Raw genomic sequence first — 14,090 nt, forward strand, 5'->3', positions numbered from 1 at the left:
GAGAACACTTGTAGTCGTTTTAATTTCTTTAGTATCTATGGGGGTTTTATGTTGTAGCTAATATTTGTGTATTGTATGTGTCTTTTATATAGCTGGTGCGGTCTAAAAGAAATTTCAAGCTCGTTTGACAAAGTTGTATTGTATCGTATTGTATACGGTGATATTTTGAGAGCAGGTTTATCATACCAATGAAAAGTTCAAACCATATCACCAGCCTCTGTCTTCTCCATCCTCCATAGTCATCTTTTTACATTTTTGCTCATTTGTTCAGTGTGAGCGCCTTTATGTTTGTCACTTTTTATTTATTTTTTTTTTTTGCGCCGGGGGAAACTTGGGCACAGCTTGCTCGAGCGTCCTGAGCTCTTCTCCTGTAATTAAGCGCTCTCAGCTTGGGTGTCAGGCGTATCTGGAGGGCCAAGCTCAGGCACGGGTGAACAGCTGCAGCAGAAACTTGAACCTCTCATTCATACTCGAGTTCTACTACACCGTCCCCCCCCCCACCCCCTTTCCCTTCCCTTCTTCTCCACTTCTACGTGACAAAGTCCAGCTCTACTCCTGTCCTCCTCCTCCTCCTCCTCCTCCTCCTCCTCCTCCTCCCCTCTCTGACTCTCCTGTTGCATTTGAATGTGAAAAGCTTCTTATGTGTAGCTGTGGGGAAGAGGAGGAGGAGGAGGAGGAGGACGTGGGGGGGGGTGGGGGGGTCATTAGCAAGATGCGGCCCTTCTTGCATGCGGCTGCCGCTATGAAGCGAGTCTGGTGTCCAGTTATACTTACGGTGATGTAGGCTACGAAGCGGTTGAGGGTTCAGGGACGGGATCCTCGGGCATTTTGCGTGAGGGATCGATCTCTGCCTGGCTGCGCACTTCAAGAGAGAAAGAAAAAAGGGAGGAGGCCCTGTATTGTTCTGCAGCAGGGAAGGGTGGGTGGGGGGAATAGGGCTATCAGTTCCACTCAGATAACCCCCCACAACGTCATTGGCCCTCTGGCCATGCCATGACCCCTGGGGCCTGAACTCGGCGGTCATGTGACCGAGCTGAAAGTGACCAGCAGGCTCGACCGGGAGGAGGAGGATCAGAGCCAGAAGGAGCTGAGAGGACAAGAGAGGAGAGGAGAGGACAGCAGGAGAGGGAAAGACAAGAAGACGGACCGAGAGGGAGAGAAGAGCGAGCGTCATGAGGCCTTCCCGACGAGGATACACGTATGACTGAATGGCAGGAGAGACATCAGATGGATTCATGGGAAGGTGAGACGGACGAAACGGAAAGAAGGACAGACCGAGTGGGCTCACGCCGTTGCTTCCGTTTTGTTTAGTTTTTTTCTTGTTAACGCTGGACGTGTAAAAATCCCATCGCTGTACGCGCGTCATAGATAACGCTCTGAGGTTTAAAAGACGGCGGAAATGTGTGTTGAGAAATGCGAGTGTGTGTGAGTGATGATTAAAGGTGCAGTAGGAACATTTCTGTTCTCTATATATAGCACTGAGTATATGAGTAATAACTCTAGATTTTTACTGCTTATGCATTTCATTGGTGTTATAGTCATGATAAGGTAATACAGGCCTGGTACTGTGTGTGTGTGTGTGTGTGTGTGTGTGTGTGTGTGAGAGAGAGATGGTCAGAGGTATTACATAAGAGATGGAAATGTAAACAGCTGCAGTAATGATGTAAAGAGCTGAGAAAACATCTGCCGTGGATGCGCTGTAATGCTAATAACATGAAGGTTATTGTGGTTTTGCGTTTCATGATGCAGCACGCATGACGTTAGGTGTTTATTTGTGTGTGTGTGTGTGTGTGTGTGTGTGTGTGTGTTTGCTGTGTGTGTTTGCTGTGTGGAATGCAAGCTGCATCCCATCTGGAAAAGGTTTTCAGTGCAGCTTTGTTCATGCAACGAGGAATGAGGAGCGGGGGTCAGCAGGACCTGGCGCTCATCTGGTTAAAAAAAAAAACCCCCGACACACACACACACACACACACACACACACACACACACACACACACACACACACACGGACCTCCCCCTTCTGCCCTCCCTCCTACTGTAGCCCAAACTTCACCCCTCATTCCTCCCGGGTTTTATCACTTTGACTTCAGTTCCTCCTCAGCTGATCATAAAACCAGCGTCGTAACATTTGCTCAGCTCCAGAACAACAACGACAAAAAAAAAAACCCTCGCAAAAAAGAAATCGCAACAAGAAGCCGATTGTCCGCCCGTTCAAAACATTGGTGTTTGTTTGTTGTTGTTTTTTTTTAACGCTTGATAAATTATTCGCGGAAATCTGTTTTATCCTGTTTACGCACATTCCCGTCGTACGTTTTTATCTCCCCCGTGTCTTTCCCTCTAACCCTAACCCTTAATCATTAACGTCCTCGCGCTCGTTCGTCCTCCGACGTGATATTAGCTTCCCGACGTGCGAATGTTAGTTTTATGCTAATCGGCAGCTTCCTCGCAGGGATTCGATGTGGCGATATCGTCACACCGCGATACGAGGTGTGAAGTGTGCTTCGCTCTCTCCGGTGTTTTTCTTTCATCCGTTTGGTGGAATTATAATGCGTGCACACACTCCACGAGGTCTAGCGCTCTCAGGAGGTCTTTGAAGGAACCTTTTTGGGAATGTTGCAAAATTGTGGATTGTATCTTTAATTGTTTATTTATTTATTTATTTATTTATACTTTTTTTTTTTTTGGTGGATTTTTCCGGAATAAAGCTCTCTCAGTTTAAAGTGGTGAAAGACGGTTGAATTAAAATGGCGTCAGTCATGGCTGAATATGACCGAGGGTGCTATGCGAAAACACCATTTTGTGTGTGTGTGTGTGTGTGTTTGTTTCAAAAGCCCCTACTGTACAAAGCCCCACCTCCACTGCTAATCCTATTGAGCGTGCTGCCCCTGCCCTACTCCTGTGTTATTGTTACCAACAGGAGGGAGGGGATGAAGATCTCTCAGGGTTCATGAAAATCCCCCCCACACACACACACACCTCTCTCTCTCTCTCTCTCTCTCTCTCTCTCTCTCTCTCTCTTTCCTCTTTTTCATTTTTCCATTTCTCCCTCTCATCAGTCACTCTTCCAGGCAGGAAGTCACCTCTCAGTGGCATCTGTGGGTGGACTGAGTGGTGAGGGGGTGCTGTGTAGGCTGATCTCTCTCTCTCTCTCTCTGTGTGTGTGAGTGTGTGTGTGTGTGTGTGTGTGTGTGTGTGTGTGTGTGTGCATACTTATGGGGGAAGGGACTCAAACTTGTGTGTGTGGATCAATAGCTGTAAAGGTCTGTAAAACAAGGTTGACGTGAGATAGCAAACCCATGCACGCTGATAGCCATTTATGCTGGATCACACACACACACACACACACACACACACACACACACACACACACACACACACACACACAGACCTTTACCATTGTGTCTTTTGAAATGAAATCAGAGCCTCACACACATTCCACACAGCACACACACATCCGATAGCCCTGTAGAGCAGAAAAGGCACTATTTTGACATCATCAATCGATCATGCTTTTGAACACGTGAACGCGTCTCTGTAGCTCGGGTCGCCCTCGAAGACGTTTCTAACGTGTCACGTCACACACTCGACCGAAACGAAAGGTTTACTCCTACACCAGGAAACTGTATCTCCTCTCAACTCATGTAATAATAAGTGAATATAATGGAATCCTTTACATAGTAGGCATATCAGGGAAATAATGCGCTTTTAATTATTGGCACCCTTTGGGTTTTTTTTTTTTTTTTTTTTCTTCCTATTCCTGACTCTTGTGATCAGACGAAACAGACGACTTATTCTGAGTTTGAAATGATACTGATATCGGCATTGGCGCAATTAGAATAATAAACGAAGACCGTAAGGGTCAGCGATTCGGCAAAAATATCACATCACGATACTCAAAGGCACTTCTACGATACCCGATACGTATCACGAGACATAGGTTTGGACAGTAGAGTTAAATAAATAAATAAATAAGTCAGTAAATCAATAAATAAACAGCTTAAAGTTCATGGTACTTTATTTAATGCCAATAAAAATAACACCGGCACAGAGTGGGGGAAAAGAAAACCATCATTGGAAATTTGAAGATACCGTACCATATCGGCCGCGTCCACTCAGTTTGTAATCCAGTTTATTCGAAAACAAAACTTTATCCCAATATCCACGATATTTCCGAAAAGAGACGCATTATTGCGAATTCATTTATCACGATATTGATATTGTATCGTCAAAACCGCATCCGCAAACGTATTCATTTTGTATTAACCTTCATTTTGCTAGTTCAAGCAGTATATGTTTTTTTTTTTTTAGTTATTGTGCTTTAGTCTGTAAGAAATGAGAGCAAGATCAATTTAAAAGCATCTCATTCAAGATAACATTTAGTTATATATATATATATATATATATATATATATATATATATATATATATATATATATATTATAGTAGTAGTTAATTGTAGCTATAGAGATCTCCATTATCATGTGACCTAGCAAATAATAACACCCAAGATCACTTTAACGTAAAAAAAATAAATAAAAAACTTTCCAGGGATTTCATTTTTTCCCATTTTCAAGCCCAAAGCGCTGTAATTGTGTATTAAACTCACACACACACATCGCATTTCACACCAACCTTCCAAAACCTTGGAATTGTGCTTGTTTGTGGAAAACATCCAGACTTTGGCCTTCATATAAATCTCCCCCTTCTCTCTCTCTCTCTCTCGTTCTTTCTTTGTTTATCCTGCAGTCTTTAGTTAAAAAAAAACAAAACAACTGAAATTCCAAGGCCTCAGATCAAAGCGTGTGGTATGGCATAGCTCGTGCTGGAGATAAGAAGGAGAGGTTTAGCAAGACGGTGTGGAGGATTAAAGCCGAGGTTATCTCTCTGATGGCTGATCAATAGAGTCGAGGGCGATCTTGTGATGTTTGCACGTATCTCACGTATTGATCGTGACTATAATAGCTACGTGAAGCCCAAACAGGCAGAAATAACACCCACATTCAGAAGTGCACACACTCTTCATGGCAGAGAGAGTCGTTCTGGCTTCGCTCTCAGCCTTGATGCTTCTCATGCTAGCTCGTTAAGCTAAACCGCTATGTTAAGCGCTATGTTAATGTTAAGTACGGGTTTTACAGCTGTTCAGTATTCGCAAAACCCGAACCCAGCTTTGGTGTAATTAAGAGCAGGGATTTCAAGCAACCAGGCTTGCTGATGAGCCGAACGTTTTAAACGACCTAGGCTTATTTACTGTGCTGTGAAACAGTCCTCTTTTTTTTTTTTTTAAATTTTCCCCTAGTAGCACGTTAATGTTCATTAATCCTGTTTAGGATGCACGCACGTACACAACGGCGCAAATCTCAACATCGCATAGTTTCCGAAACGTGTCGAGATGCTCTCGTATTAACCACGGAGCTCTCCTTTCAACACAAAGTGTCGTTTATTCCAAAGATTTGAAAGCGTTCGGTGTGACGAGCATGAGGGAAATGAGGGGAACCTGAGAGGGGGGCACATACTTTTTCTTCACAACACTATATACGTGTATGCAAGCACGGTGGTAGCTGAAGAACCAAAAGCAGCTGCCTTCATTAACAAATGCTAATGAAAGAAACCGAGACGGCTTCAGGACTCGGAGGGGGAGGAAGTCCAGGGCTTTCTTATGCAATCCTCGGATTCATTCCTGCTTTAGCTTTGGGGCAGTCTGAGGGGAAAAAAAAGAAAAAAAAAAAAAAGGTACCTTTTTAAGTGTACGTTTAAAGCTTTTAAGGTAATTATGCACCTTTTTAAATCATTTTCTTAAAGGTGCATGCACATTTCCAGGAGAAAGATAAGCGTACGCCCGGTTTATTACCCTTGCCCCTCCCCCTGAACGAGCGGAAAAGTACAGCCGAGCTGGAACGCTAAACTAGTTTAATTCTAACGCAAGACAAAACAAATCCTTTCCCACTCTTTCTATCTCCGCTGCTATCTTTCAATCTCTCTGAACCCATCCTCCATTTTCTAACCACCCTCCTACATCCTACGTCTTCCCATCCTCCGAAATGAATGTACATTAGCATAACCCCCCCCCCCCCTTCAGTAGTAACAATGGTATCTTCCTCCTCCTTGTAGCTGTATTAGTATTCGTATGATGAGTTTTTTTGCTCAACTATGGAAGTAGCATCAAACGGGCACTTTTTTTTATACCTTTAAGACGTATCGTTCGCCGAGAAACCTAGGTAGAGCGTACCTTTATGTTATTAGTAAAGATTTAACGTGTACACGGTGTCTGTTTGATAGTACGGACTCCGCAACAGGTCTTTTTCAAGTACTTTTCTCTTTCTAAAAAGGTGCACAAAAATGTCTCCGATTAAAGCTTTAAATAGCTTTCTTCCTGTTTATGATTATAAATAATCCAAAAAAATGAAACCCCAGGTCTTTCTTTCATTGTTCGTTTTACCTTTAAGCCTATATTGTGTATGTAAGTTCAAACAAAACAGTCCTTCAGTCACACGAATCTACTGCAACTTCAATATAATAACGCGTGAATATAATCTACGGAGAGCGCCCGACGTAGCTACAGCTGAGCTCGCTGCGTTCACACTCGGTTGTTTTTCAGTTTAAGCTTAAATTTGTGCACCCGTAAGCCTTCCCGTAATCAGAAATGCACCAATAAACGTCATTGTACTGATCAAAGTGTGTTAAAAGCGGTCAGAGAAAACGTTTCAACAATGAAATCAGCGCTTCATGAAGGTTAGGAGGATGTATGTGGAAGACACTGATAATGCAGTCCACCTGGATGGTGTGTATAGTGTGTACAGTACTGTGTGTGTGTGTGTGTGTGTGTGTGTGTGTGTGTGCTTATCGGAAACACGAACAGCTGTTGTGCAGCAGTAGTGTTTAAAAAGCACTGATCTGGCAACTCCTGTGCCCGCTGAAGTTTGGAGTGAAACCAGGCCTGACCTCCGTCTAACAATGCACAATTTAATAGAGCCAATAGGGGGTCTGTGTGTGTGTGTGTGTGTGTGTGTGTGTGTGTGTGTGTGTGTGTGTGTGTGTGGAGGGAGGGATATACAGCCCAAGGCAAAGGATTCAAGATGAATGCTGCCTTTTGCATTCCCTCTCCCTTCCTAGTGCAAAACCTGCTGTTTGTGTGTGTGTGTGTGTGTGTGTGTGTGTGTGTGTGTGGTGGGGGGGGGTGACATTTGTTCCTGTGTCCTAACAAAAAAAAAACAACTAGTGCTGACTTTTCAACAAGGACTAAACTTTTTCCAAGAAAAGAAATCTACATCATTACAAACCAGAAACTTTTGCATTTGTGTGTGTGTGTGTGAGTGTGTGTGTGTGTGTGTGTGTGTGTGTGTGAGTGAGTGACAGGGCAGCCTGAGATGGAGGCGGGCCTCATGAGGTGACGCTGTGGGATCAAGTGGGTGAAGGTGTGAGGGAACTCCAGGTTTATACGGTGGCCATGCACTTGAAAGAGAGGGGCGACAAATTTGGCCAATCAAAGAGGGCCGACGTGTGAATAAAGGAAGCCGGCGTCGGGAGCGGCGCTCTCTCGCCCTAGGAAGTCGGCCATTTCGCGTCGGCTGGCCGATAATTTACGACGACGAATGCGTCCTGCATAACACTACTCGCGCTGTAAGAACCAGGCAAATGGTCTGCAGAAGGAGGGAAGTCAATGTTACTGTAAAACATTTGGACTCCTCCTTTCAATGACAAAGAAACTAACACGGGCTCTTCAAACAGCCACACGGCATTTATAACACGTTTATTACACGTTCGGGTGTTTAATCACGTGCATGAAGATTTTACACGTGCTATTAAGTGCTACAGACTAAACACAAACACTTACAGTGCTGTATCTATCTATCTATCTATCTGTCTATTTATTTATTTATTTTCAAGCATTGGGAGGGAATACGTCTGCAGTCACGACGTTCGCATAAACAATCACGCACACTATACCGGATCTTCGTCCCGTTCCGGTTGCTCTTACGTATGACGCGATCCCGGTTTTATTTCAAAAACGACACAAATGTTCAAGGGTGTGAATACTTACGCAACCTTGCAAAAATACCTACGTGTATTTAAATAGGGTTTATTATTATAAAGACGTACATAGATATTGTTGAGCATTTCAGCCTGACTGGGAGTATAATTTGTATCATGCTGTAAGTGAAAGATTTATTCGTTTCTGTATAATAAGTACAAATCTACGGCAGTTTTGCGATACACGCATTTCTCGCTTACGACTCGTCACGTGACCAAAACGCTGCTTAAAGCATAAAAACACGGCTGCGTTTTCGTTAACGGTTTGTTTACGTCTGTTTATTTTCACGTGTCTCGTCAACGGCAACCGCGTCGCTTAGGAAACTACGCGCATCGGAATCCATCCATTTGTGTGTGATCAGGACGTGTATCAGTGGTGACCTCCGGAGGAAAATAAGACATCTTTTGGACACGTTCGTGATCATTTTTTTGCCCCAGAGTATCATGGGTATCATCCATATTTGAATAGGTTGCGTTTTAAAATCTAGATTTTTCTTTTTCCGGTGTGTCTGTGTTTTTTTTGCTGGAATGTCGAATGTCTCGTTTCGATCCGAACAGCGATAAAGCTGCCATATGGGTTTATTTAGACTGTAAGCGTCGCATATGTAAAGCCCCACGCAGCGCTGCGCTTTATCCGTCACTGTTTCTATTTCCACGGAGGAGTTGATGTGTTGTAAATGAAAAAAGGAAAGCCTACTGAGCAGCTTAAGCCTAATCCATCATTCTTTGTGTGGCTGGATCCCGGCGGCTCCTGCAGGGCCGGTACAGTACGCTAAAGCTCTCGCTCAGCACGCCTCAGGCATCTCAAAGCCCCACGCATTGACATGGTAATACGCTGGAAAGGCTTGTTTTTTACTTTTGGTTTTTCCTTCTCGAACTCTTCCTTTAACTTCGAGAGGGAGGCAGGAGAGATTAGTTCTTAGTGGCCTCACAGGTAGCTAAACTCCTTCCTCACTCGTCGTAAGAAAAAACCCCGACTAAACAGCATGCGCAGAGAGGGAAAGAATGGCGAGACCCTTTCCAGCACTCAGCCCCGCTATCTCACGTGCACTGCTGACCCAGAGGAGACCGGTGCGCTTACAAAAGAGAGCGCCACGCAGCAGGGCTTTTCAGAGCCACTGTAATCGTACTGTCTCATACAAGAGTAAATGGCATGTCAGATGGTTTGAATGGCCTGTTCTTGACTCCGCTGTAACGACAGGCCCGAGGAACTCCCTCTCATACGGAAGGAGAAAAGGCTCTGGGCCATGACCCTGCTTTTATGACTTGAACTCTTCGTTAATAGCCCCCCAGCCCCGGCAGTTGACCCCACTGCATTCTCCAGCAACTGCAGCCTTTTCCCCTCTCTCTCTCGTTCCCTCTCGCTCTCTCTCTCGCCGTGTCTCTCGTTTTTCATGTTGACTGTCTGAATTTTTCTTCCATCACAACCAAATCTGAACTCTCCAGAGCGCTACAGTGGTTCCTTGACATCTCTCGAAATCCCCTCCTCCCCCTCCGATAATACGCCTCAATCGTTTCTCCGAGATAACGACTTCTTCAGAGCGACGCGTGCATCCAAGCTGTCCCGAGACTCAGCGTGGGGGGTCGAAAGCACTCGGAAGTGAGCGAGGCAGGGCTCGCGTTTCCGACGCTCCGAGTTTGAACCCTCTTCCTACCCAGTCGGGCGTGAGAGAGCGTCCGTGAGCCGGCACGTTCTTCCTCGGCAACACGCCACCGCAGCGTCAGCACAGCACTCAGCCATCTGCTCAAGGCCTCGCCGAGAGACGTGCGCGCTGTGTGTGTGGCTTCTTATTATTATTATTATTTTTTTTTTCAAATTCTTGGATTAATTCTACTGGATATTTTTCTAAGATTTTTTTATGACAAAAAGTGTATCTCCATATTTGTCTGTTTTAAATAAAACATATTAATAAAATACTTGTATCAAAAAATAAAAAAATATTTTTACCCTTATGGATTATAAGAAAATAGAATTTTCTTCTGTTTTCTTTTTAAGTCCATGTTTTTCTCTTATATTAAAAAAAAATTTAAAAAATCTCTCCCATAATTTTTCCATTCTCCATTTTGGGGGGGGGGCAGGGGGAACCCCCATAATTTTTTTTCAGTGTAGTGTGTTCAGTAATTTGATGTGTGTGTGTGTGTGTGTGTGTAGCTGGAGCAGGTAGAGGGAGTAAACGTAACCTTACACGTGACTCTGGGTCGTAACGGCGGCGAAACCCGGACAGGAGTGAAAGCTGACACTGTGACAAGTCGCAGTGAGAGAGAAGTGGCTCCTGCGTCAGCATCGTTTAGTCATGCAGCGTGTGTGTGTGTGTGTGTGTGTGTGTGTGTGACCCGCTGTGGCTTCATTAGCTGTGCTCGGTTGCAGGTAGAGAGCTAACCTTATTTCTTCCCCCCTCTGTGTGTGTGATTCGTGTGTGTGTGTGTGTGTGTGTGTCTGTGTGTGTGTGTGTGTGTGCGCAGTAGATGACCAGGCTGAGCAGCGCTCCTGTCTCATCTGCGGAGACCGCGCCACCGGACTGCACTATGGCATTATTTCCTGCGAGGGCTGCAAGGGCTTCTTCAAGCGCAGCATCTGCAACAAGCGCGTGTACCGCTGCAGCCGTGACAAAAACTGCGAGATGTCACGCAAGCAGCGCAACCGCTGCCAGTACTGCCGCCTGCTCAAGTGTCTACAGATGGGCATGAACAGGAAAGGTGAGACCCGAACTGCATCGAGAGCGAGCGAGAGAGAGAGAGAGAGAGAGAGCGAGCGAGCGAGCGTCTTAAGTCCGTTCACCAACAAACACTGACGCATCACTTATAGCTACGCATAGCTACACAATAATAGCTAAAAAAACAAACAAACACTGCAAACACTTCTCTTCTTATACCGTATAATATTTCAATCAATCATAACGTATTGAAATTGTGATAAATGACATCACGGTATCTTTTTCTAAGTGCATCGTCCGTCCCCACAGCATGTACACAGGATGTGGGCGATATGACAAAAAGATCACATCACGATACTTAAACACGTCATGTATCACCAATCTTTCCTTTAACAAATGCATTATTTGAAATAATTGCTGAAAAAGACTTGAAAGCTTCCAAACAATCAGACTGTAAAAAAAAAAAAAAAACAAACAAAAAAAAACGTTCTGTGGTGTTATAGATGGATCTCCTGACCTCTTCGATATATATGAGAATTGTGCGGTGTATCACGACATCCACATTATAATCATCATATCTCCCAGCATTTCGTTGGGTTTTTTAAATGATTTTTTCGATTCCAGATGTATCATTTTCCCCAAACAGCACACACACACACGACAATATCTTCAGGTATCGTGATATGATATATCAGTATCACGATACGCTGTTTTTTGACATATCATCCACCTCCTCGAACGCAGTCATACTGTTCAACTAAACGTAAGCTTTTGATCTAACGCAGCAGTTTTAATCTTTACGTTGTTATTAGAGACGCACCGGTTCTGAACTTCTCAGCCGACACCGATAAACGATTATTCAGAGCGATATCGTCCGATACCGATAGTTCTGCCTTTTTATACCTTCTTATAAATGAATAATCATTCATTTATAAGAATTCTGAAAGAAATGCAAATGAAACCTTTATTCTCTCCATTTCAACTCTGATTAACATGAACACGCGAACTCAATTCTGAAGGTTAAAGTAAGATTTCTTAACTTTTATTAACATATTAATATCGACCGTATTGTAAAAAAAACCCTCACATTCACTCACCACGAACACAAGCATTTCTACTTCATCATGAACATCAAACTGGTCATATATAATATGCAAGTTTTTTATATATTAACATTCACTGGATATGAAATACACTACTCTATGAATATATTTTTCTGTGCAATATATATATACTTTGTCAACTCGTCTTCATTTAAATCTTTCACCGGTGTACTGGCGCTTTATTTCAGCGCGAGGGCGAGCGGGCAGCGCAGGTAAAAAGGAATAAATTCGACTGGGAGTTTCGAAACTCCCGCTTCACTGCTGCAGCGTCCGGTGTAAAACGTTATCCGTGCAGAGATTACAGAGCTTACACACTGCAGTTTTGTCGTCATGCCACACAAGACACATCTTCTGCGCACACAGCACCAAATCCATGTGTTTTCCCGTCCTCTTTTTATTGACAGGATATAATCGGCCCTGATCATCGGATGTTTTTAAACTAGCGGTAGCACGAAACTTTATAATCGATAGATCGGTGTATGTCTAATTATTATCGTTATCATGAACGGATTAAGATGATTGCTTAAAATCTTGGGTGAATTTTGACCATATAATCTTTTCAATGTGGTCATAAACAAAAATAAAACGCGTTCGGGTCTGAAACGAGTAGAAAAATTCACTTTATATCAGTGTGTTTGAGAAAACTCGAGCAGTTTAGGACTGTTGTGCGATGCAGCCGATTTTAGGAGGTTACAACTTTTTGGAGTCTTAAAAAGCGTTTTTTGTTTTCGTGATCTAAAACAATTGAAATTTTTTTAAACGTGAGATTTTGTGTAGAAAGTATATAAAGAGACGTGCCGTACTGAGACTTGAGCACTGAGAGAAATCATGAAATGACCGTCATGTTCTCAAGTGATTTGGAGGTTTTGATACCATTTAGAGCTTACATTTTCCTAAAAACAGCCTTTCGATTGGAAGTGCGGATTCAAGATGCGATCACGATCTAAATATATATCTCTTTGTCCATCTCGTCTCCGGTTTAACAGTAAAAGAGGCCGGGTGTGGCTTGGTATTTGCTTAGAGCGGTTTTCCTGTCTGATCTCCAAACACACCTGAACACACTTGTCTCAGAAACCCTGAGCACCTGATTGAGCTGGAAAAGCCAGAAACGCTGACTGTGTTTGGGATATAAACACGATTCCCTTCGATTGAATGATTTTGCGGACGTTTTACAGCACAGGAACGTCCGGTAAATAAGGAGTGGAAAAAGCTCTATGGCTTGCATCCTTTGCTCGAACTCACATCGCCCCCTAGTGGACACACTGTGCAAACACACTCCGAGTTACAGGCCTTGTTGCTGTGTTTAGTCCCTGAGTCAAACTATAACCGAGGAAAAGTACGCCTAAACGATTAAAACTACTGATATCGATGACAATGAACTCGATTCAGGCCACGCCGAATAATCCACTTTTTCCTCCAAATCCTTTCCATTCACGTTTTACCACGTTATTCGTGGCGCGTCCTTCAAACGGTCCTTCTGCTGTCGTTCTTCGCTCCGTAGTTCATTGTCCTTCAATAAAATGCACTTTTTTTTTTGTATGCATTTATTTATTTATATTTTGTTTAGAAACCTTAACATTTTTGCTTGAACCTCTCCGTCCTGTCGCGTGTAAGGACAAAGCCCGTAGAAACGCTAGCCTGTATTTAAGCCGGTACGATTTACACGGCATTTATCCGACATGTCGTAACGTCTCTCCTCTAACTCTCACAGTGCGCCGAGAACACCGAGGTGTTCTGATATAACGTTCGAGCATAAAGCACGTATTAAATCCTTCACCTGACCCGAGATAGTCAACGTGCTAGCGCTAAAGATTGCAGGACGTGCTCGGAGTAGCGAACACGCAGCGCGTGATGATTTCGACGTGCGTGCTGGAGGGGAAAACGGCGTTAATCACATTCTCAGGTGATCTGCTTCATGTCCAGTTGTCCTTTCTAAAGCTGTGGATTGTTTCGTTGTGTGTTTCAGCGATCAGAGAGGACGGCATGCCGGGCGGGAGGAACAAAAGCATCGGGCCCGTTCAGGTAAACGCTTTCATCACAGTTTGTTGTTCCGTTCCTCCTCTGCGTTGTCTTTTCTCTTCATCGTGTGAGAGAAGTTCCCGTACACGCACGCCGCCGCCTTCGTCCCGTATAGCGGCGCGGACGTGGATCTCGAATTGTGTCGGCGTGAATTAGGACGCGGAGCCCTCGCCGCAGTCTAAATACGTTAATTTCATTAGCGGAATGTCTTTCCTTCAAGGCCGCAGCTCGGCTGAATGCACCTTCTCCTCATTCTTCTCATTCAGCTCTCTATTATCCTCATCAG

At 44.0% G+C, this 14,090-nt stretch overlaps 1 protein-coding gene across 1 annotated transcript in view; it reads left to right on the forward strand.

Annotated features, from left to right (window-relative positions):
• The first annotated feature begins 681 nt into the window (after positions 1-681).
• The window catches only part of nr6a1a (nuclear receptor subfamily 6, group A, member 1a), a 24,814-nt gene continuing 11,405 nt past the window's right edge, over positions 682-14,090 (forward strand). Inside the window, exons 1-3 of the mRNA XM_053624249.1 lie at positions 682-1,243; positions 10,492-10,725; positions 13,752-13,807. Of these exons, the coding sequence (XP_053480224.1) occupies positions 1,201-1,243; positions 10,492-10,725; positions 13,752-13,807 (333 nt within the window). The 5' untranslated portion in view covers positions 682-1,200. The remainder of the gene's footprint in view (positions 1,244-10,491; positions 10,726-13,751; positions 13,808-14,090) is intronic.

This window comes from Ictalurus furcatus, chromosome 5 (assembly GCF_023375685.1).
Source record: "Ictalurus furcatus strain D&B chromosome 5, Billie_1.0, whole genome shotgun sequence".
Taxonomy (NCBI): Eukaryota; Metazoa; Chordata; class Actinopteri; order Siluriformes; family Ictaluridae; genus Ictalurus; species Ictalurus furcatus.